This window comes from Myotis myotis, unplaced genomic scaffold (genome assembly GCF_014108235.1).
Source record: "Myotis myotis isolate mMyoMyo1 unplaced genomic scaffold, mMyoMyo1.p scaffold_m19_p_14, whole genome shotgun sequence".
Classification (NCBI taxonomy): domain Eukaryota; kingdom Metazoa; phylum Chordata; class Mammalia; order Chiroptera; family Vespertilionidae; genus Myotis; species Myotis myotis.
The window spans coordinates 41,333,774-41,359,012 of record NW_023416318.1 but is presented as its reverse complement, the minus strand read 5'-3'; the positions used below and the strand labels follow the sequence as shown (position 1 = coordinate 41,359,012).

At 38.0% G+C, this 25,239-nt stretch overlaps 1 protein-coding gene across 16 annotated transcripts in view; it reads left to right on the top strand.

Moving 5' to 3' along the window:
* The window catches only part of LCLAT1 (lysocardiolipin acyltransferase 1), a 129,789-nt gene that overhangs the window by 27,082 nt on the left and 77,468 nt on the right, over positions 1-25,239 (top strand). For 12 of the 16 annotated variants that reach the window (XR_004971894.1, XM_036334967.1, XM_036334968.1 and 9 more), the window contains one exon: positions 19,344-19,512. The exons of 1 other annotated variant lie outside the window; for it this stretch is intronic. Coding sequence is in view for 11 of the 15 variants with exons in the window: in XM_036334962.1 (XP_036190855.1) it covers positions 19,344-19,512 (169 nt within the window). In the remaining 4 variants the exon portion in view is untranslated. Of the gene's footprint in view, positions 1-19,343; positions 19,513-19,898; positions 20,005-25,239 lie in introns of those variants that run through there. 3 more of the 16 variants (XM_036334976.1, XM_036334975.1, XM_036334974.1) reach the window with 2 other exon arrangements.

Here is a 25,239-nt window from a genome sequence, read left to right as displayed (position 1 = left end):
TTGTAGTCATCAGTATGCACTAAACACTCTTGTGTTTAAGCCACACTATCCAGGATAGTACCCATTAAATGCATATGGCATTGAGCACTTGCAGTCTGTCTAGTGCAAATTGAGATGCACTGTAGATTTAAAATTCATGGCAGATTTCACAAATGTAGTATGAAAAAACAAGAATGTAAAGTAGTTTATTAAACTTGTTCTTATTTTAATAAGCAAAGTTTTGCTTGTTAAACTTTGCTCTGGTTTATCTTGGCCCCACTATCTCATTAGCCCAGGAACTGTGAGCTGCATTGTTTAACCTGGTGAATTCCATATTCTTTCTTCATAAAATTGGGAAAATCTCTCCCTCCCAGGGCTAAGGAGATTGTCCAGTGAGATAAGACGGTTTCAAAAGAATGCAGTAATGTTTGACATATTATGGAGGAAGATATTCAGTAATTGTTTCTTTCTCTTTTCTGATTTTGAAGTGGTTGTCAGTAGAGACTTCTTATTAATTTACTTAATTTAAATATAGAGTTTTATGTAGTGGAACTTATAAAGATATTTGGAAGGCAAATACTTTTGTAGTCTTTATTTGCTATAATTTGATTAAAAAAAAGTTGACATAACATTCATATGATTTTAAAAAGGTAAGTTTGTAGTTATTTCATTAGAATCTCCATAAAAAAGTGAACTATCAAAGGACTAAAGTGTTTCTACAAAGTATTTTATTTCATGAGCTAAAAGCGTAATCTGTAGCATTGAAAGGAAATGAAGTCTGGGACAAATATTCTGTACCTACCATTTTCTATATCATCTTGTTAAGGAAATGCAGTTAAACATTTTTTTAATTGACTTTTTTTATTTTGGTGTACATTTGTGAATGTTAAAATATGTATAGATTTGTGTAATCCCCATCACAATTAGGCTATAGAATAGTTTCATCACTCCAAAAAACTCCCTTGAGCCCGGCTGGTGTGGCTCAGTGATGGAGTGTCGACCTATGAACCAGGAGGTCATGGTTCAATAATTCCTGGTCAGGGCACATGCCTTGTTTGTAGGCTCAATCCCCAGTAGGGGCGTGCAGGAGACAGCCGATCAATGATTCTCTCTCATCATTGATGTTTCTATCACTCTCTCCCTCTCCCTTCTTCTCTGAAATCAATAAAAAAAAAAAAAAAATCACACAAAAAACCACACACATGCACAAAACTTCCTTGTGCTATCCCTTTATAGTCATATTCTCTCTCTCACCCCAAGCAACCACTGTTCTATTTCCTTTATGATTGGATTAGTGGAGGCTACCAAAGATAAAAATTTTATCAAATATGTTATCAACTAAGATAAAATATGAGAAATATAAAATAAAATAGTATATAGGAAAGCACTTAGCATATAGAGGCACCAGGTACTAAATACAAAACAGTTTCATATATAAAATTAGGTAATTGGATAAAGCTTAACTGCATTTTCCTATAGAGTCAATTTTGTGTAATCATTGATAACTTTTTTCTCCTGATTTAGAGCTTTAGGCTTATTTTTGAAAGGCTTTTGTTACACCTGGTCCTGATTGCTGGAAATCCATGTTATTTAATATCTTTTAACCTCATGTTCTTCATGAGAAAAAGTGGACAATAAAATCTATGCTCAGTTGGTTGGAGTGTCGTCCCATACACCAAGGGCTGGTGGGTTCGATTACTGGTCAGGGCACATACCCAGATTGCAGGTTTGATCTCTCTTGGGCCACATGCAGGAGGCAACAGATGGATGTTTCTCCTATTCCCCCTCTCTTTCTCAAATCAATACAAACATATCCTCAGGTTTACACTAACTTTTGTGGTTAACGAATATCATGTCCCCTTGATTATCTGGATCTTCTCTTCCCTACCTCCTACCCCATGCTCCCAGAATGGGAAGGTTGATCCTTAAAGCTTCACCTTTCTACTTTAATAACTTTTGATAAGTGTCATTTGAAATGTATCACCAATTTCTCTGTTTTGGGGTAGAGGGAAATACACCAGATCTATTTAACTTTATCTTAATATTTCAGGATTCATTTCACATTATGCCCATTTCATTAAATATGATTTTTTAAATTGATAATTGGGACATGTGGGCTGAATCTTTGCCATCAAGGATTCCTTTTGAACTTGTATTCCTAAGCTCCTACTATAATAGTGATTTTCTTTTTTTACCTTTTTATCTTTTTCTTAAAAGTACACAGTGTTCTAATGACATCCTAGGTAATGGGATAGAATTGTTGTTCTACAAATTTAATTATGTAATCAAGTGCAGAAGCAGATTCAGTATGTTTTTGTTCTGGCTCACAAATCATCATGTACACTGGCCTTTATCATTCATTAATTATTAGTGTTCATAATATTAATAGAATCAGTAAGTTATAGGACTGGAAAGAATCTTTGACATCTAGTCAACTAATTTTTAATTCTATCTAACCCAAAGCCCCCTTTTTATAATAAATACTTTGTGATATTCTTTTTTAGTATCCTGGAAGGGAATTCATTGTTAATGAAATTTTTTACTCACATAATTAAAATAAATCAATATAATTCTCTAACTGTAATATAAAGGAGAATGTAATACAGTATGACGTATGAGTATGCTAGAAGACAAAAAAACGAAGAACCCAACATATTTCTAAAATGCTGGTGGGGGAGGGGCGGGTACTGTTCCATCAATAACCATCACCTAGACCCAGCTTTCTTATTTTATTAGTAAAGAAGGAAGGGATGGGGATGAAAGGGCAGAAGAGGGGGTGCTGGTTGAGGGGCTTGGTGTTACCTTCTCAGATTGTACAAGCGTGGTTAGTGGTAGGGTTTGAACAGAGAGCCCAGGTTTATGATCTGCTGTGCTGCTCTTGTGCGTGCTTCTGAAGCCACTCTTCATAAGAGGAGAATGAATCCAATGGGTGATGAACCCAGGGGTGTTATGTAAACAGTCAGTAGGTAAAAAACTTGTTTCATGGTTTTTCTAAAAAGTTATATGAAAGCATTTTCATTTGTAAATGGGATAGTTAACTGGATATTATATTTGACATGTTGCTGGCTGTGGAGGTACAGATAATATATGGGATTACTATTTCAGAATTAATCTTTTGGCTAAGGGAAGTTCTGTGATGTAGTGACAGCACAACTGTATCTTAAACCTTTGGCACACAGCAGCCTCCCAGTTAGTAAATGAAGATATTTGGGTCTTTCTGCTGGATACCGTGTAGGATGGTAGATATGTGGATATGTGTAATACTCCGGAGGACGTCCTATAGGTTTATAGCCACCTCCTGAGCTCCCACGTTCTGGCTTTGTGACCTTGGGCATAAACTCATTTCTTCATCTGTAAAATTCCTACCTTTTCTTTCTCACAGATTGCCACAGTGTCAAATAGTGTAAAGGAAAGTGGTGTACTGTACTGTGTGATACGCAAATGCAATGGATTTGTGTTAACTAAAAGCCTGGTATTCTCACTCTCCAAGATTATAAAGTCCTATTTTAATACTCAACAGTTTACATATTCTTATGGTTATTATCAATTAATTTACTTTAAATTTACTTTTCAATTACAGTTGACATACAATATTATATTAATTTCAGGAATACAACATAGTGATTAGACATTTATATAACTTACAAAATGATCACCCAATAAGTGTAGTACCCTTTAGTTTCACTACTTTACCTAGTCAAGGAAGACTTGTCTGGCCTTTCTAATATAGTATATGGCCTTTATGACATTCTTTCATAGCCTTTACTAGTATTATAATTGATTTCATATTTGAGTATGTAGGTTCCATGAAAATTCTGTAATCTAATGTACTTGTTGAAGGTAAAGTATTATTTCCAAAATACAGTAAAATTAACACTCAGGGGAGATGTACTGTGTTGATCCTGTAGTCTAATCCTCCCTGATAGTCTGGTGTTTCCAGAGGTGCTTGGAGTAGAACACAATATGAAGCAACCCTAGCACCAGTTCAAGTTTCTTTCTTTTTTTTTTAAAATATATTTTATTGATTTTTTACAGAGAGGAAGGGAGAGAAATAGAGAGTTAGAAACATCGATGAGAGAGAAACATCGATCAGCTGCCTCCTGCACATCTCCCACGTGCCCGCAACCCAGGTACATGCCCTTGACTGGAATCGAACCCGGGACCTTTCAGTCCGCAGGCCGACGCTTTATCCACTGAGCCAAACCGGTTTCGGCGTTTCTTTTTACTTTCATCATTTAATTTCTTGGGGGGAGCATTGTCCTCTATAACTTCTAGAACATTGCTTCTGAAGTTCATCAGTTATGTGGAATTCTGTAGTAACTTAACTTTGATACTTTTGACTATAGCATAAACATTGAATTTGTTTTTCATCAAAGTTCCAGGTAATCAGGACAGTGATGTTCTAGAGAAAAACTGAGATAAGACAGGCTTTGCATTAAGAACTGATACTTCTGTGGTGTTTTGTTAAACATGTGAAAGACATTTTATGTTTTATAAATATTTTTATTTTAAGAAGAGTGTAATTTACTCTCTTGTAGCAGCCTTTTAACTTTGTAATTTATTTTCTTTTTGGACTTCATGCTTTTGCTTAATTATTGATTTCTTTTTCTTACTGATTTCTTGAATATATATTTATGAAAATTTCTTTACATTAAGCAGCTATGCCTCATTAATGTAAATCTGGCTTTGCTTTGTGGGTCTTATGGTTGCTTTATTTCTTCTTTTTTTAATGTATTAGCAATTGTACTCTTTATAACCCCATTTCAATGCTGTTAATAGGACCTATCACCTTGACACTATTTTGATATTTTCCTCTGCCTGTATCATGGATTCCCCCTTTCTTTTATAGTCTGGTGTTTGTGCTACCCAAACATAATTTGTTTTATTGGGAAGAATACAAGCTTTGGAGCTAAATGGATGCAGGTTTAAATACTAGCTCTGCTGCAACCTTGCCAGTTATATAGTCTGGGCGTGTTTGAATGTTTCGGAGTTCACTTTCTTCAACTGCAAATGGGTGTGCTTTTTCTTCCAGAGTCGTGAGGTTAGGATTATTTTATGTAAATCACTTTATATAGTATTTCTCACTCTCCTATATCTATTCTGAAAAGAGAGGCAGAGTGCACTAGACTGAGAATGAGAAGTCCATGCCTGCCCTAAGGCCCCATCTGTCTCAAAAATTATGTGAGTTGTGATTTTTGTGAAGATCATCTGAGGAGTAAACAAACTACTAGGCAGGCTAGATACATAACCCTCTTAGCAGTAAGGAAAAGTGAATCTGGACTTCCATTGCATCATCTGGGACATGACGGGTTTGTCTAGGCCACTGGTTCCCAATGATGTTCTTTAATGTCTCTGAGGGAGGAGGGAATCTAAGTCAGGGTGAGGAGTCAGGTCTGGGGGCAGAGGATACATCTGAACGGATCTGCTCTGCTCTTGTTTTATATATGAGACTTCTTGGTGAGATTTTTGAATGAAGGGTTTGATGGCCAAAAAGGTTTGCAAGCCAGTACAATAAGTTATTTCTAAAGCTCCTTTCAACTGACTTTCTATTGTAGGTGATTTTAAAATAAAGTTTTAGAGATCGCTTTTATAATTTATGATTTATACTGTTCTGAAAACTACCTCCTTTTGTTTATTAAACAGAGTAATTACACTTTTAAGTTCTATAAATAACTTAGAGAGAGCAAAACATTGATATGAGAGAGATACATTAATTGGTTGCCTGCTGTATGTGTCCCGATGTTCTTCCACTGACATTTAGAACATTTTTTTAACTTCCAAAACAAACTTCATACTCATTAGCAGTCATCCCCCACTCCACCTGCCTCCAGTCCTAGGGAACCACTAATCTACTTTCTGGCCCAATAGATTTTCCTGTTCTGGCCATTTTATATAAATGAAATCATACAATATGTGGACTTTTGTGACGGGCTTCTTTTACAACATAATGTTGTCAAAGTTAATCTATGTTGTAGCATGTACCAAGTACTTCATTCCTTTTTTTGTTGAATGATATCCACTGATGGCTGTACCACTTTTTAAATTCATTTTTCAAATGAAGGATATTTGGGTTGTTCCTACTTTTTGACTGTTAAAGAATTGTGCTGCTGTGAACATTCATGTATATGTTTTTGTGTAGCTATTCATTTTCCTTTAACTTATGTATATATATCTAGGAGTGGAATTGCTGGGTTATATAGTGCTCTGTATTTAACACTTGGAGGACTATAATAAGTAATTCAAACAAGGGAGGTAGACTTGAATAACAGGTAGGATGTATAATAGAATTATACTAACCAGTCTTTCTGAGATGGGTTTCATATAGTAGTGTTCCACTTAGTGTAGGTGTATGTGGTTTTAACTTTTACGTCTTATAAGGAAACTTTGTGCAATAACAGGAAATTGTTGAAATGTAGTGAGTGTGCTTGCCATTTACACAGAAAATAAATGGTGACTTTTCATTAAAAAATGCTTGCTGTTAATAATTCATATTGTTGGAAACAATTTGGAAAAAACAAAACCGAACAGAAATCCTGAGACCTTGGAAAAACTTCCTCTTAACTAACCAATGACTGTACAGTGTGTACCATGGAGAATAAATAATGTCAAGAGATCGGCCTCCTTAGATTGACTGAGTATTATTCCTCCAGGCCCAGGCCTTGCTTGCATCTTAATTCCTCTGAATGTTTTAGTTGATTGACTTAGCCATCTCTGATCCCTTCCTAATGGAAAGAACACTGCTGTATGTGTCCCAATGTTCTTTCACTGACAGTTAGAACATTTTTTTAATGGAGATGAGAGGGCTTAGCCTAACTATCACTGGCTGTGCCACTGTGAGCACGAATCAGGTCCTTCAACTTTTCTGTTCTCCACTTTCTTCATTGGTGTAATGAGAGAATCATCTGTGAAACGAAAAGATGTTTAAAGTTCAGTGATCTTTTTAAAGAAATATTTTTTACTTTTCAGTTACAGTTGTTGTACAATATTATATTAGTTTCAGGTATACAACTTAGTGATTAGACCTTTATATAACTTACAGGGTAAACACCCCAATAAATCTAGTACTCATCTGACATCATACATAATTATTACAATACTAGAGGCCCGGTGCACGAATTCATGAACCAGTGGGGTCCCTCGGCCTGTCCTGCGGGACCAGGATGAAAGCGGCTCTCTGACATCCCCTGAGGGGTTCCAGATTGCGAGAAGGCACAGGCTAGACCAAGGGACCCCACCGGTGCATGATTGGGGCTGGGGAGGGATGTGGGAGGTTGGCCAGCTGGAGAGGGACTGCGGGAGGGCTCCAGGGCGTGTCCAACCCATCTCGCTCAGTCCTGATTGGCCAGACCACAGCAGCAAGCTAACCCACCAGCGTCTGCCCCCTGGTGGTCAGTGCATATCATAGCAACTGGTCGACCAGTTGACTGTCTGCCCCCAGGTGGTCAGTGCACATCATAGTGAGCGGCTGAGTGGCCTTAGCATATCATTAGCATATTACGCTTTGATTGGTTGAATGGATGACCAGACACAGCATATTAGGCTTTTATTATATAGGACTAAAGGCCCGGTGCACAAAAATTTGTGCACTCGGGGTCCCTCAGCCTGGCCTGTGCCCTCTCGCAGTCTGGGACCCCTCGGGGGATGACCACCGGCTGGCTTAGGCCCGCTCCCCGGGGGATTGGGCCTAAGCTGGCAGTCAGACATCCCTCTGGCAGCCCAGGAGCCCTTGGGGGATGTCCACTTGCCAGTGGGTAACAGGCCTAAGCTGCAGTTGGACATCCTTAGCGCTGCTGAGGAGGCAGGAGAGGCTCCCACCACCACCGCTGTACTGGCAGCCGTCAGCCTGGCTTGTGGCTGAGCAGAGCTTCCCCTGTGGAAGTGCACTGACCACCAGGGGGCAGCTCCTGCATTGAGCATCTGCCCCCTGGTGGTCAGTGTGTGTCATAGTGACCAGTCATTCCCAGTCGTTCTGCTGTTAGGGTCAGTTTGCATATTACCCTTTTATTATATAGGATAGAGGTCTGGAGGCCTGGTTCATGGGTGGGGGCCAGCTGGTTTGCCCTGAAGGGTGTCCCGGATCAGGGTGGGGGGTCCCGCTGGGGTGCCTGGCCAGCCTGGGTGAGGGGCTGAGGGCCGTTTTCAGGCTGGCCACACCTCCTTCAGGGAGGGGGGTCCTGCTGGGGTGCCTTGTCAGCCTGGGTGAGTGGCTGATGGCTGTTTGCAGGCTGGCCACAGCCCCTTCAGGGTGGGGGTCCCCACTGTGGTGCCTGGCCAGCCTGGGTGAGGGGCTGAGGGCCATTTTCAGGCTGGCCACACCCTCTTCAGGGTGGGGGCTCCTGCTGGGGTGCCTGGCCAGTCTGGGTGAGGGGCTGATGGCTGTTTGCAGGCTGGCCAAGCCCTCCAGTGGGGTCCCTCACCCCATGAGGGTGTGGCCATCCTGGGTGAGGGGCTGATGGCTGTTTGCAGGCTGGCCATGGCCCCCAGCCACCCAAGCTCCCAGTGGAGGCTGGCTGGAAGCAGGTATCTGGGATTTATTTATCTTCTATAATTGAAACTTTGTTGCCTTGAGCAGAGGCCACAGCTGGCCAGGGCAGATGGGAAGCTTGGCTTCCTCCATCGCCGGGGCAACCAAGCCTCCTGCTTGCTCCAGCTCCGTGGCTGCTGGCCGCCATCTTGGTTGGGTTAATTTGCATGTAGTCGCTCTGATTGGCTGGTGGGCATATGAGGTGTGGTCAATTTGCATGTTTCTCTTTTATTAGATTAGACTAGAGGCTCAGTGCATGATTAAATCGTGCGGGGATGGTCCCCTGTCTCTAGCCTCCTGTGATCAGGGCCATCTTCTGCCTATTCGCCAGCCCCCAGGCCAAACGCCACCTCCACCGCCAGGCTGTCAGGCCATTGGGATCACCAGCTCATCCCTGGCTGGTCCGGGGCTCAGGCCTGTGGGAAAGTGGGTGCTGGAGACTTCACCTCCATGCGTGTGTGCTGGGTTGGCCACTGATGGAACACGCTGCCTGCTCCGACCACTCAAGCGGGTGCTGCTGCTGCCACTGCTGCTGCCACTACTGCTGGAGCTTGAGGAGCTGATGGAGGCTGTGGGGCGCGCCCACGACCTACCCGCCCTGGTGTGAGTGGCCTGAGCAGGCAGTGTGTTCCATCAGCCTCCGACCCAGCATACGCACATGGAGGTGAAGTTGCCAGTGTCCACTTTCCTGCAGGCCTGAGCCCCCGAGCAGCCCTGAGCTAGTGATCCCAACAGCCTGACAGCCAGCCCCGTCTCCTGCCATCCACCCCAAGGACTCAGTGTGTCCATGCACCTAGGGCCGGTTCCTGCCTGAAAACTCACTGCCCTCAGGGGAAACAGCTAGGGGAGGGCACAGCTGTTGCCAAGACAACCCCTGCAGGACTGACTTCCTTCTGGTTGATCGAGCCTGGTTGTGATGTTACACCCAGGGTTTTTATATAAATAGATTATTGACTATATTCCCTATGCTGTACTTTACACCCCCATGACTATTCTGTAACTATCAACTTGTCCTTAATCCCTTCACCTTTTTCACACATTCTCCCAAACCCCCTCCCATCTGACAACCAACAAAATGCTTTCTGTATTTATGAGTCGGTTTTTGTGATCTTAATTCTACTTCTAGACTTCTAAGATTTTACAAACTGATTGTTACACATACTGAGTTTCCATGAATTTGACATTTAATATATGCTCTCTTGTATTGCTTCCTTCTCTCCCTCCTTTTCAAATTTGTTCTTCTCTCTCCACCTAGATGATATGCCCTAGGAAGGTAAAGACTCTTACTATTATTCTTTGTAGTACCTGAAGATGGTTACTTTTGAATGGTGCAAATGTTATATGAGTGTGTGTGTGTGTGTGTATGTGTGTGGTGTTTAGGCAATTACTTTATTTCTCTGTGATTATATTTCCTCTTCAATATATATGAGTTTTTAATGACTGTGGAATGACTCTAATTGGTAGTCATTCTTTGTTTAGATGAAATGATTGAAATAACTTGGTAAATTTAGACAGATATTTTAACTTTTCCCCTTTTCTCTTTTTAAAAGTATGCTTTTAACTAAAGTAGAAAACAGTATAGTCAGAAATGAACATTCCTGGGCTCTTACTTTACATATAGGAAGAGTTTCAATAAACTCCTCATTTGCTTTTTGACAGTCTATGTACCTGTATTACTTCATTCTTTACTTATAAATTTTACTGGCTGTTTAGGGAAAACAAAACATGAGCTTAAACTTCAAGTTGACAGAGATAAATGCTGTGAAGTAAATTGAATGATGTTTTTAAGTGACTGTTTTTAGGCCAAGGATCCTTGGGGGTCTGGTGTGTTTCAGTTTACCTAGGGTATTTTATCATTCATATTTCAGTTTACATTGTCAGTGGTTTTTAATTTGTGAAAATTTACTTTGAGTTCAAAGTATGGCAAAGAGTAATTTGGCCACAAGGTAGAGTTATTTCTTCTTCAACATTTAATCATTTTAACTTTGATTATGGGATCATGGAAAAATAGGCATAACTGGCATTGCTGGTAAGCTGATAAAGTTCGGCTATGCTTAAATTGCTTTTCTTCCCCTCCTCCTTTTCTCCCCTTGTCCCTTCTTTCTTTTGTGCTATGTATCATATGAAAATGTTCTCTTTTTAAAACATTACAGAAAGATCTGTTTCCTCTTTGACCACCATCCTTAGTCACAGCTCTTCCATCTTCAAAAAAGTGGCCATAATACCATTGGTGTGAATCCTTCTCCGCAGACTTATGTGTATTTACATTTATCTATATAGTAAACCATATAGTATAAGGCAGTTTTTGGTAGGGGGGATGTGGTTCAACCCTTCCAAAATGATGTATTTTTAACCTAGCAATGTATCTTGGAGAGCTGTTCATGTTCGAAAATATAGCCTGACCGTATTCTTTCCAGCTGCTGCATAGTGTTTCATAACATTGAATGTACCACATTTTATTTAGCTGTTCATTTATGTTTCTGATTTTTTTGTTACAGTGCTGTAATGAAACTTCTTTATACTTGCAGTTGAGTATTTTTCTAGGGTAGATGCTGAGAAGGAATTCATGATGTTCAAATTATAATAGCTACTTATCAGTTTGCCCTCTAAAGTTTTACTGCTTCCAGCTGTGAAGGCAAAGACACTAACAAATGATTTTTAGAATATCAAAGACAAAATTGAGACGTATTTTGCCGGTCTGTGAAAAAAAAATGGTGCTTTGTTGTTTTAATTTGAATTTTCTAAAAATAGTGAGGTTGAAGATTTCATAAGTTTGTCAACCATTTGTATTTTCTTCCTGTAAACTGCATATATTGAATTGTATTGCTCATTAAGTACCCAGTTTAAATTATTATATACATAACATTTTCCTGTATTTTTGAAATAGAACATACATATAGAAAAGTGCATAAATCACAAGTATACAGCTTAGTGAATTTTCATAAAGTGAATACACCATGTGTAACCATAACCCAATTCAAACAAAGCATTACCAAAACCCTTGAAGCCCCCTGGTGGCCTTTTCAGTCACTACCCTGACCCACCCCTTCCTGGATAACCATTATCCTTACTTCTACCTTATAGTTGCTCTGCTTTGAATTGTAGATAAATAGAATCACACAGGACATACTCTCTTTTATGTGTTAACCTTTAAGTACATTTTAAGAATTGCATAACAGTTTAGAAAACTATGATTATTTACTAGTATACAGATATTTCTTCTCTCATTATAAATTTCAAGAGCTTAGTGTCATTTTTATATAATCCTTGATGTCCTTATACAGTTCTAAGAAATCTCAGAGTGGACTCCCTCCCCCTCAACCCTGGGAGTTAGCCATCTTGTTTACTGAAAATCCCCTGCTTTATTTTGGGTAGATTTGAGGTTTGACTCCATTTTGCTCTTTAACTGACCCATGTGTTTTATCAAAATAGAAGTAAACTGTGGTTTTATTTTATCTAAGTTCTCTCTAAGGAGAATGCCTGCTTACCTTGTACCTTCTTTTTGTATGGGGGAAGGTGGTATTCTTGTACGGCTCTAGGAAATATGAAACGATCTAGTTCAGTGGTTCTCAACCTTTTTGCCCTTTAAATACAATTCCTCATGTTGTGACCCAACCATAAAATTATTTTCGTTGCTACTTCATAACTGTAATGTTGCTACTGTTATGAATCATAATGTAAATATCTGATATGCAGGATGGTCTTAGGCGACCCCTTTGAAAGGGTCGTTCGACCACCAAAGGGTCGCGACCCACAGGTTGAGAACCGCCGATCTAGTTGGTCCCTTTCCTGTTACTGTTTGGGTCCTTTTCCCAAAAAGGTAAAGGTGTCAGAGCAAACTTTATACATTATCATTTCAGTTTCCCTTGCCTGCCTTATGAATTCTTAATTGATCCAGAAAGATGTTTTAAGTTCTGTTTGGCTTACTTTTTTAAAATTTCTTTTTGTGTTTTGCTTATTAAAGGAGTACCCTTTTGTCTTCAGAATATCTTGAATATAAATGCTAAAATAAAAGTTTTAGTGATTTTCTGACATTATACTTTAGCATAGACTTTTATAAAATATTTAGCAAAGTGAGTAAAGATGAATAAAGTCACTAATGGTGACATTCTTTCAAATTTATTTATTTATTTATTTATTTATTTATTTATTTATTTATTTAAAATATATTTTATTGATTTTTCACAGAGAGGAAGGGAGAGGGATAGAGAGCCAGAAACATTGATGAGAGAGAAACATCCATCAGCTGCCTCCTGCACACCCCCTACTGGGAATGCGCCCACAACCAAGGTACATGCCCTTGACCGGAATCGAACCTGGGACCCCTCAGTCCGCAGGCGGGCGCTCTATCCACTGAGCCAAACCGGTCAGGGCTCAAATTTATTTTTAATTAATGATCTGTTTCCTAAGAATTTCAAGTGATTTACAATAAGATGTGATAATGCAAATAATAATAAGAATACAAATAAAAGATTGTAAGAGGAGAAGGAGATAATAATGACATAATCTTTGCTTCTGGAATTGAATGTTAAATTTAGCTATGAGCCTGTCTTTTGAAACTTAAAAGGAAAACAAATTCAGTTCTCATTGGGGAATAAAGCATACCGTTTTATCAGGCGAGACAGATGTGTTTATGTTATTAAATTCTGAAAAATGCAGAAATGTTCATCAGAATCAGGTCATGCAAATTAACATGCATTTGGGGATTTAAAAATGTATTGGATTTGAAAGAAATTAATTAGCTCATAAATATTTCACTTATATTCATCTAGTTTACAAGAATAGTACACAAAGAGCATTTGACTTAATTAATGAACACAGTTAAATTCTTTTACATTGTGGAATAATCTCAATCAAGCTGTGATTATTTTAGCTATATGTTCAAACATTTTTATTTTCATTGCTAAGTGATCATTTTGCAGTAATCTATATATATAAAAACCTAAGTGACCCACCGGTAGCTATGACATGCAGTGACCACCAGGGGGCAGATGCTCAAAGCAGGAGCTGCCGAGCTGCACTGATTTAGCAGCTGTGGTTCTTGGGTGACGCAACCGGAACCAGAGAGGAGGGAGCTTGATTCCAGGTTGCATCACCTGAGAAGCACCCTCTCGCAATTCAGGACCCCTCGGGGGATATCAGAGAGCCGGTTTCGGCCCGATCCCCACAGGACAGACCGAGAGACTCCACTGGTGCACAAATCCGTGCACCGGGCCTCTAGTTATTACATATGCATATATGCAATAATTGACATTCGATTTTACACTTTTATTATATGTATTTGATTTTGGCATCTGAATCAAGACCACCATGTTGCTTATTTATTTTGGAGTAGTACTGGGAAACTCATAAACTTGTCTCATATATTTGTCTCAGATGATTCCCAAGGATTGTTTTTTTCTGATAGTATTTAATTTGGGATTAAAACAAAGGTAATTTTGATAAATACCACATGATCTCACTCATTTGTGGAATATAGAGAACAGCATAGACTGATGAACAGGGACAGATCCAAAGACAGAGAAACAGCGATCAGACTATCAGTCCCCAGAGGGAAAGTAGGGGAGGGTGGGGGTAAGGGGAAGAGATCAACCAAAGGACTTGTATGCATGCGTATAAGCCAAACCAATGGACATGGACAACAGGGGGATGAGAGCATGAGTCGGGGGGGGAAGCTTGGGGGTTAACGGGGGGATGAGGACACATTTGTTATACCTTAACCCAGGGGTGGGCAAACTTTTTGACTCGAGGGCCACAATGGGTTCTTAAACTGGACCGGAGGGCCGGAACAAAAGCATGGATGGAGTGTTTGTGTGAACTAATATAAATTCAAAGTAAACATCATTACATAAAAGGGTATGGTCTTTTTTTTTTTAGTTTTATTCATTTCAAACGGGCCGGATCCGGCCCACAGGCCGTAGTTTGCCCACGGCTGCCTTAACCAATAAAGAAATTTTAAAAAAAATTTTTTTAAAATATATCTTTATTGATTTCAGAGAAGAAGGGAGAGGGAGAAAGAGATAGAAACATCAATGATGAGAGAGAATCATTGATCGGCTGCCTCCTGCACGCCCCCTACCGGGGATCGAGCCCGCAACCCAGGCATGTGCCCTTGACCGGAATCGAACCCGGGACCCTTCAGTCCCCAGGCCAATGCTCTACCCACTGAACCAAACCAACTAGGGCTTAAAATTTTTATAATTAAAACATTTTAAATTATAAAGTAACGCATGTTTATTCTTTATAAAAATTAGGCTAATATAATAATAGTACATAAATAAAAGTTCTGTTCCTTTTCTGTTCCTACTATAGACTGGAGAGAAGCTGCCTGTCTTTTTTTTTAATCTTTGTTGTTGAAAGTAATACATATGTCCCCTTTTTTCCCCATTGACCTCTCTCACCCTGGCCCCCCTATTGTCTGTGTCCATTGGTTATGCTTATATGCATATAAGTTCTTTGGTTGATCTCTTACACCGCCCACCCTCCCCTGCCTTCTCTTTTGAGGTTTGACAATTTGTCCGATGCTTCTATGTGTCTAGGTCTATTTTTATTTATCAGTTTATGTTGTTCATTAGATTGAACATATGAGTGAGATCATGTGATACTTACCTTTCTCTGGCTGGCTTATTTTGCTTAGCATATCAGCACTGCTCTCCAGGTCCATCCATGACATTATAGAGGTACATCTATAATGTCTTTTAATGCAAAGAGGCCTGAGCCTCAGGAAGCGAAGCTGAGGGTGGTAGGAACACAGACAATTCTGGGCCCTGTGTGAACAAACTGTTAAGCACTTACAGTCTTATTCTATTTGTACTTTGAACCATTTTGTACATAGGTGATTAATCTGTAAGCATTGGTAGAGATTTGGCAATGTATGTGTTATCCAAGTAAACTAGATTCTGTGTTAAGAGATTTGACCTGTTTTGTTGTTTGTCTGACATTTTTTAAAGCACTATGACATTTGAAATTGTATTTGTTTCTTGTTGTATTCTTTTAAAATATTCAGAGGTTTTGATCACTAGAATATCTTTTTTTAACATATACATTTCAGGTCATTATCATTTTCATAGTTTAATAATATTTCCAATAGCTTTATTATCCTGAGGTAAACCATATATTTTCTTTAATATATTTTAGGTTGTAAAATCAAATGTTCCATTATTTTAGACTATGTTTCCAACAGTTTAGTTTAAAATACAGTATTATGTTCTTCTGGTTATGAGGACCCATGAAAGTACAGCTGTCCCTCGGTACCTATGGGTATTAGTTCTCTGGACCCCTGCGATATAAAAATCTGAGGATCTCAAGTCCCTTAAATAAAATAGCTCAGCATTTGCATATAAGCTGTGCACATTCTCCCATATATTTTAAATGTTTCCTAGATTACTTAAAATACCAAATGCAATGTAAATGCTATGTAAATAGTTGTTACACTGAATTGTTAAGGGAATAATGGCAAGAAATAAAATCTGTACATTTTTGTACAGATACGACCATCATAGGCTTAACTACATTGTACACTTTAGAAATAGAGCAGCATTATTCCATCACCCCTGAATATTTTCTATCTGCGATTGAATTCACAGATATAGAACCCACAGATACGGCGGGCTGACTATAATCCTTTGGCAAATAGTTTAGGAAAGAGAGTGAGGAGTCTGACTTCTGTTTAACCTTTCAGCTCAGAACAAGCCAGCTTAAGAGTAATTGACCAAACATATTACTTTGAGATTCTAATGTAAATAATTAACATTTCTAGATTAGAAAACTTCAGTACACTGTATAACTGTCATCATTTTTAGGCATAGTCACTTTTAGGAAGCTGTTCTGCAGTTCTTAGTTCATTAAGTCTGTTTGTTCTAGTAGAATATAAAAAACTTGGGAATATTTCAAGATTTTGTGTTGGATAATATCCTGGAAAAGAAAATATATAGGTTTTTGTTAATACTGATAAACAATTAAAAAACGAAGGCTTTATAAACTAGACAGCTTTATTTTTGGAGGTTAGACATTTACTCTTTTGAGAGTATCAATTTCGAACATACTGAAAACTTGTTAGACCAGTAGGGTAAGAGGGTCACCTCTATGGTATTCAAGCTCTTATATCCTTTATCAGAGCCTATTCTGTAGCCCAAGCATGTCAAACTCTCGGCCTGCGGGCCGCATGCGGCTCACAATGAATATTTTTGCGGCCCAGCTAATATAATGGTGTGTAAGAAATATTTTAATAAAAATTTCATGACTTAATTTTTACATTATCCTGTTATACATACTAGCTATATTGGTTAATAATGCGGATTTTTTTCAGTAGATGGTGTTACCTATATGTTGACATATATGCGATTTGATATGTATGCTATTTTTTTGTATTGACAATAAGCTTCAAAACTTCATATGTCAAATTTGCTGAAGGTGTTAATATCATAGATATTTTTATGCTTAAAAATGTTGAATTTTGTGCCCAAAAAAAGAGCATTTGCGGGAAGTTTTAATTCATTACTTTATTTTGAAGAAAAGTGCTGCTGAATACTTTGGGAAGCTTATGGTGAACATGCTCCATCTCAAGATACTTGTGAACGCTGGTTTAAACACTTTAAAACTGATGATTTCGATGTGGAAGACAAAGAATGTCCAGGTCAACCAAAAAAGTTTAGAGACTAACAGTTACAAGCTTTATTGGATGAAGATGCATGTCAAACTCAAAAACAACTTGCAGAACGATTAAACGTTGCTCAGCAAACAATTTCCGATCATTTACAAGCAATGCGAAAGATTTTCAAGGAAGGAAGTGGGTGCCACATCAACTGAATGAAAGACAAATGGAAAATCGAAAAGTCATCAGTAAAATGTTGCTTCAAAGGCATGAAAGAAAGTCTTTTTTGCATCGAATTGTGACTGACGATGAAAAGTGGATTTATTTTGAGAATCCCAAATGCACAAAATCATGGGTTGATCCAGGTCAACCATCAACATTGACTGCAAGGCCAGATCGCTTTGGAAAGAAGACAATGCTCTGCGTTTGGTGGGATCAGGAAGGTGTGGTGTATTATGAGTTTCTAAAACCAGGTGAAACCCTTAATACTGATTGCTACCGACAACAAATAATGAATTTGAACCACACCTTGATTGTGAAACGACCAGAATGTGCCAGAAGACACGGCGAAGTAATTTTGCTTCATGGTGATGCAATATCACACACTTCAAAACCAGTTAAAGACACATTAAAAGATTTTGCCTGGGAAGTATTAACCCACCCGTCATATTCACCAGACCTTGCTCCTTCAGATTACCACTTGTTCCGATTAATGGCACACACACTTTCTGAGCAGCACTTCAAAACGTATGGAGAAGTGGAAAATTGGGTCTTTGAATGGTTTGCCTCAAAACAAGAAAAGTTCTATTGGGACAGTATCCACAAATTACCTGAAAGATGGGGGAAATGTGTAGCTAGTGATGCACATTACTTTGAATAAAGCACTTTTGATATTTCTCTTGAAATTATCGTGTTTTCTTTGATTACAAAATCCGCATTATTAACCAGTACACCTAGTAACTAGAGGCCTGGTGCACGAAATTCGTGCAGGTGAGGAGTCTCTCAGTCCAGCCTGCTGCAATCCAGGATGCTGTATGCACCAGTGACCATACTTTTCACACCATACTTTTCAACAGCAAGGCATCTTGCTGTTGTATGGGCAGCTACATTTTTTTGCCCTGATTATAAAAAGTAGTACATAACATGATCCTTCTGAGGCAGTAGTACCATTTTCTCCATCTTATGGGTGGAAAAACTGAAGCAGAGAGAAGTTAAGTAATTGGCTTTGTCACACAGTTGTAAGTGTCAGAATCAGGGCTGACCACAAAATGTGCAAGCCAGAGTCCATGCATGTCATCGCTGCATCATCCTGTTTTTTTTCAGTGTTAGAGTAGCCTTGCCAGGTTTTAATTTTTAAATCTAAGGGATTGTTCCTAAAATATAGGGTAGGGTCCCTAGGCCTGGCCAGCGATCAGGGTGGCTCTTTGGGGCGACCGGCAGGTGGAGCAATTGGGGGAGCCCCCCCCCCCACTGGCACCCACCTTGGCTGGCGACCTGGCACCACCCGCTGGCTGGCCCCGCCCCCCGATCGCCACTGCGGGTCGCCTCCCTCTTCGGGGGTTGGGGGGCAGACACTCAGTGCGCATCATAGCAACTGGTCATTCTGCTGGTTGTTCCATTGATTAGCATATTAGGGTTTTATTATATAGGATTATTAATGAACTACAACGTTTGCTAATGACTAATTACTATAATCATGCTGCATTCACTTCCCTTAGGCGCCTTACGCGCAGACACACCATTTCTCTCCACTAATACTAGCAGTGAATATTTTAGCAGCCGATTGCCACGTCATTAGTCTTGGACTGACTTGTTTGGTGTGTGCAACAGGAAATATTTTGCTTTTAGAGAACAAGAAAAATAGGTTTATTTACTTATTAATTTGTGCATTGTTCAGCATCTGGTAAGTTCATGTTCAAGAAAAAATAATTTTTTATTAAAATGTTAATTTAAAAAATATTAATTTTTATTAAAATGTTCTATTTTATGTGAACAATTATTCATTTCCGCCCTTTGTATTCAGCATGTCTCTATTGAAATAAACCTATGTTTCTATGAAAATTGAAGCTTTTGTTTTTTTGTGGCCCACATAAACTTAAACCTTGTTTATTTGGCCTGTGTAGGCCTTTGAGTTTGGCATGCTTGCTGTAGCCCTCTAATTAAAGATTATTATATCATCATTCTGAAATTGAATTTGAACAATTACATATATTAACGAAATGTACCTTTCCTTTTTACATCTTTCAGAATCATGGTGTCATGGAAAGGGATTTACTTCATACTCACTCTATTTTTGGGAAGCTTTTTTGGAAGCATTTTCATGCTGGGTCCCTTTTTACCTTTGATGCTTGTAAACCCATCCTGGTATCGCTGGATCAGCAACCGCCTTGTGGCAACCTGGCTCACACTTCCAGTGGTAAGTTACACACCAGAGAAGGAGACTATCAAAGTGGCCCAACCTATAGATTTTTATTTTGTTAGATTTAGTCAAATGTTAGATTTAAGTCTTTCCTGTTATATAAGAGGTGCATTAGGATTTAAAGGAAATACAAAAACTAGAGAGAAAAATAATTGTCCTTGGAAGTAAAACATCTAATTGAGACATATTTTATGCTTTAAGTATAGCAAAATATACAAATCTAAAGATACAGATTGAAGAATATTTGCATCATCGATTTTGCATCACCAATTTTGCATTTCTATTTACTTTACAAAACAAAAATTAAGATTTAGATAAATATTTTTTAAACTCCTGATATTGATGTCATTGCTTTAATTCTTCCCAATAACTACAAAATTTAGGGATAAAGTGGTTTCCTATCTGTGGACTAGGTCAACAACATCTGTAAGGTGAAAGTACATATAAAATGTGTAGTGGATTCCTGGAACTGCCAGGTATCTCTGCAAGGTCAGTGAATGCTATTGTGAGCGTATTCCTTCTGATCCTGAGCTGGGGACTCCCAGGAGGATTCCAGTCCAGACTCCTCTCTTGTCTGGGACTGCAGAGGCTTCAGCCTTCTCTGAAAATTGGCATGTATGCAGTTGTCCTTACCTTGAATAGGCTGTTTATCCTTCGTGAGTGTTATGTTCTTTCTTTTTCCTGAGCAACACCTAGAACTTACTCTTACTGGTTTACTTACTTTGTTATGGTGGGTGTTATACTCAAACAGGAGAACTAGAAAGGAATCCTCTTCCTTCATTTGTTGAAGGGTCTTCTTTTCCTGCTTTTTTTGAATTGAGTTGTCTATATCTCCTCAAGCAGATGCCATTGTTATGTTAGGAGAGAGGAGAGTATCGTGCTGATGGTATGGACCTCTCAGGTAGAGATTGATTGGGAAATATTTCCAGATGCAGTGGTGGTATACCTACCTTGATGGAGTAGATATTTCTTAAAAGTTTTCTGTAAATTTAATTTTAATAAATCATTTATAGTGTACCCTTCTTTTCATATTTAAAAAGGAATCCTCTGATGGATAATGTTTGAAATTAATTTGTTCCTTGTTTACAAGATTAATTTGTTTTAAATTATAGATATTTGTCTTATGAAATGTGATACTGCTTAACTAGAAGTAGCCCTCTGCCTCTTTCTGTCCTTCCGTCCTCTTCTCTCCTGTATTTGCACTTAAAGCTGTCTGTTCTACAGGCATAGGGAAAGGGACAGCTTACTGGTAGGTAATAAACAATTGTGGTGTGGTTGCATATTTAATTCCGTTATAAGGAGAAGAATGAAGAGATTTTGTTGAAAGGAAAAGTCAAAGTAAAAATTCCAGGATAAGGAAGATCAGAGCTGCTGACCACTTTTGAGGCAGCTACTGTGTTTAGGAGGATGGCTTCATTTCAGGTGCCACCATTGTCCCCATTTTATAGAACAGGATATAGAAGCTTTGAGAATTAAATAATTTGCCCAAGGTCACACACAGAAGCAAATTATTTAAGCACAGATAAGATTAAATCCAGACTGTCTGCTGCCATTAGAGCCTTAAGCGATAGGATTGATCAGACTCACATGGAGCCTTAACAACTCTTCAGTGGCAAGAAGTTCACAGATACCTCTTGATTGTTTCAGAGGGAGGTAAGGAGTTATTTTGAGCTAGGGAATGCCTGTCTAAGAGGAAAAATATCTGAGAAACGGATAACTAGTAATATAAATTGGTCTCAGTAATGTGATGATTCGCTCACAGTGGAGAGGAAAGTTGGCAAGAAATGGTCATAGAAAGCCTTCTCTTTTGGTAGAGCAGCAAAGGACATAGGTTGCTGAAATGCCTGAAACAAGGTACGTATTAAAATATTTTTTGGATGAGTAGACAAACATAAAGAAGTTGCAAGGCCAGACTGCCCAAACTTTGATATCAGAATAGGCTGGCTTCATAAAACATTCAACATTCTCTCCTCTAGTTTTGAAAGAAAATTATATTCATATAATTTTTTAAATTATGGTTTAAAAATTACCTAATGCAACATTAGTGTATTACAGTCCACTTAGAGTTAATATTTATTGCATCTTATAAAATGTAAGAACCTTGTAATAGTGTAATGCATTTATTCTTACATCCTTTGTACTGCATTATCATATATTACATCAAGCATGTCAAACTCTCGGCCCATGGGTTTGCAGCCCACAATGAATATTTTTGCGGCCCAGCCAATATAATGGTAGGTAAGAAACGTTTTAATAAAAATTTCGTGACTTAATTTTTACAATATCCTGTTATACATGATTATTAATAATGAACTACAACGTTCGCTAATGACTGATTACTATAATCATGTTGCATTCATTTCCCTTACACGCCTTACGCACACGTGCACCTTTTCTCTCCAGTAATACTAGCAGCGAATATTTTAGCACCTGATTGCCACGTCATTAGTCTTGGACTGACTTGTTTGGTGTGCGTAACAGGAAATATTTCGCTTTTGGAGAACAAGAAAAATAGGTTTATTTGTGTTACGCTTATTAATTTGTGCTGTTATTCAGTGTCTGGTAAGTTAATGTTTGAGAAAAAATATTAATTTTTGTTAAAATGTTCTATTATTTTATGTGAACGATTACTCATATATTTCAGCCCTTTGTATTCAGCATGTCTCTATCAAAATAAACCTACGTTTCTATGAAAATTGAAGCTTTTTTTGCAGCCCACATAAACTTAAACCTTGTTTATTTGGCCTTTGAGTTTGACATGTTTGTATTACATCTACTTACATAATTAACTCCATAATGCAATGTTATAATTTTTTGCTTTAAATAGTCATGTCTTTTAAAGAAACTAGAAGAAAAAATACAGTCTTTATTTAAATATTTTTCATATCTAGTGTTCTTTATTACAGTTTCCATCTAGTGCCTTTTCCCTCCAGCTTAAAGAACTTCCTTTAGCTTTTCTTGTAGTGAGGGCTCCTGTAGCTGAATTGTTTTAATTTAATTGAAATTTTCCTTATTTTGCCTTCACTTTTGAAGCATAGTGTTGCTGGCTATAAAATTTTTCTTTTCATACTTTAAAGTTCTACTGTCTTATGGGTCATTTATCTCTGATTGCTTTTAAGATTTCTCTTTGTTTTTATTTAGCAGTTTGATGATACATATATCTAAATGTATTTTTCTTTATGTGTAGTTTATTGTGTTTATTGGGCTTCTTAGATCTGCATGTTAGTTTTTTTCCAAATTGGCCCATTAATTCATCTAGCTTTTTCTGCTCAATTCTGTCCTTCTGGGACTACAGTTTATATATATATTAGATTTCTTGTAGTGTCACACAGGAAAGCCAAGGTCACTAACCCTTTCTCCTGCTGTTTTCCTTACATAGTGGATTTCTATATAAAATAGTGTACTTTAAAATCCTAGAATTTATTGTTTCTTGTTGGTTTCATTACTTTCTTGAAGTTCTTCATCTGTTTATTATGTGACCATATTTTTCTTTAAGTCAACTGGGTGGTAAGTCTACTACCATTTACTTTGTCCGGGCTGGAAGCAGCGGTCATCCTTTTTTTTTTTTCTTTCCTGTAGAAAATACTTTGCATTGAATATTTGTATGGATCCTTCTTATTCTTTTAGGCAAATTTATTTTTCCTTTCTTAATAGAAGGATTTTTGTTTATTTTTTAGAGAGAGAGGGAGGGAATCATCGATCGGTTGCCTTCCATATGCACCTTGACAGGATTGAATCTACAATCTGGGTATGTGCCCTGACTAGGAATTGAACCCGTGACCCTTTGGTGCACAGGACAACACTCCAACTAACTGAGCCACACTGGCCAGGGAATTAGGAGGATGTTTTGTTGTAATTTTTGTTTATTGCAAGTAGTTAGCAGGATCCCTGAAGATTCATCCAACAACTATTAAGTATCCACCATGTACCAAGCATTTTGCTAGGATGTAATGACAAGCAGGACAGATATGACCTCTGTCCTTGTGGAGGTAATAGTCCTTATACCTAAAATTTTTCAAACTGTACATTTACACAGCCACCTTCTTTTCTGGCTTTCATTTGGCTGAAAGACTACTTCCCTTGTTAGAGGTCAGAAGTTGACTTTTCAGGCCATGAATTCTTAGAGTTGGATTTTTAAATCAGCTTTAAAAATACGAAGTCCAATATTTCATTATAGCCCTCATACATACCATTTAATATAAAATATCCATCTTCTGGTATTGCGTAGCCACTATCACTCGCTTATTTACAAAGTGACTATTTCTCCATAAAATATTTATGTCAAATAAAATAAGCATACTTTCAGTTCACATAAAATTATCACGAGTAGATTTTTCTAAAAAGTCATCTACAAACTGTCCAGATATTAAATAATCCCATTTGTAGTCATTAATAAAACCAGAGAAATTTCATTTTGAAAATGTTTAACTTTTCTCAGGTTTTATCATCTGTAAAATAAGGAAGTTAGAGTAGATAATCTCTGATATCCATTCCAGAGTCAGCATTGTATATAGAATTCTAAAAAAAACATTTAGAGGTAAATAATTTTTTTAGTAATAGTCATATTTTGCTCCTACACTTCATTTTCTTTAATGTCATCAGTTTTCCACAGTATATAATCTTTTGGTTGTGAATATCATGATTTTGGCAGAACCTCTGTACCAAAACCTTCAGACTCTTGAGAATTTTCTTATAGTTACTATCTTGGTAGAAATCATTGTAATTGTAATGATTTACAGTGTCATTCAGATTTCCTTGGAAAGCCATTATAAGCAGAGTGCTTATTGGTACACACATTTGGTTTCAGGATTGGCCTTACAACTTTCTAGTCATTTAAACTTGGCTAAGCTCCTTAGCCTCTCTAAATTTCTCTTTCTTCTTCTGTAAAAAAGGAGGTTCTAATTCTATCTACATGTCTCGGAGAGTTATTGCGACAACTAAATGAGCTGATAATACAGACTTTGTAAATTATGTAGCAAATGTTTGCTCCTATATTCATTTTAAGGGGCAGGCTAAATTACTGTCAAAGGAAATTCAAAATACAGTGGCTTGAATAAGGTAGAACTTTATTTATCCTCAGGTCCAGGTTGACAGCGTAGCTCTGCTCCCTAATGTCATTTAAGGGCTGAAGATTCCTTCTACCCAGCCTGGCATAATATCCTCCTCTTTATGGTCAAGTCTGGTCACTGCCATTTTTTTGTCCCACTGTATAGTCAGTGGGGATGGGAGGAAGTCCAGAGCATGTTTCATTTAGATCAGTGAATTACAAGGTGCACATATCTCTCTTGCTCACCCATTGGTGAGAACAGGTAAAAGATGTAATAGAATCTGGGAAAAGTAGTCCTTTTTTTTTTTTCTGAGCAGTCATGCACATAATTAAAATATATTGTTCTGGAAAAAATGCTGGATTTTACTGGACAAATTCTGTCATAGCTGCTGTTAACTACTACCAGTACCATTGTTATTACCACAGAATTACATTAAACAACTTCAATTACATATACTAGGATAGGTGAAGGAAAAGTGGAGAGAGAATAATTTAAATATAAGATTCCTCCTGAACCTCCACTTCATGTCAGATGAAATGGAAAATGTGAGTGGTCCTGTGCTGAGTATGATTCACATGTTTAAAACAAGTAAACTAATCACTTCATCTGGTGGTCAGCAAACTAATCTAGTTCAATATTCAAAGGTGCTGGTCATTTGTGAGGCACCTTCCTATGA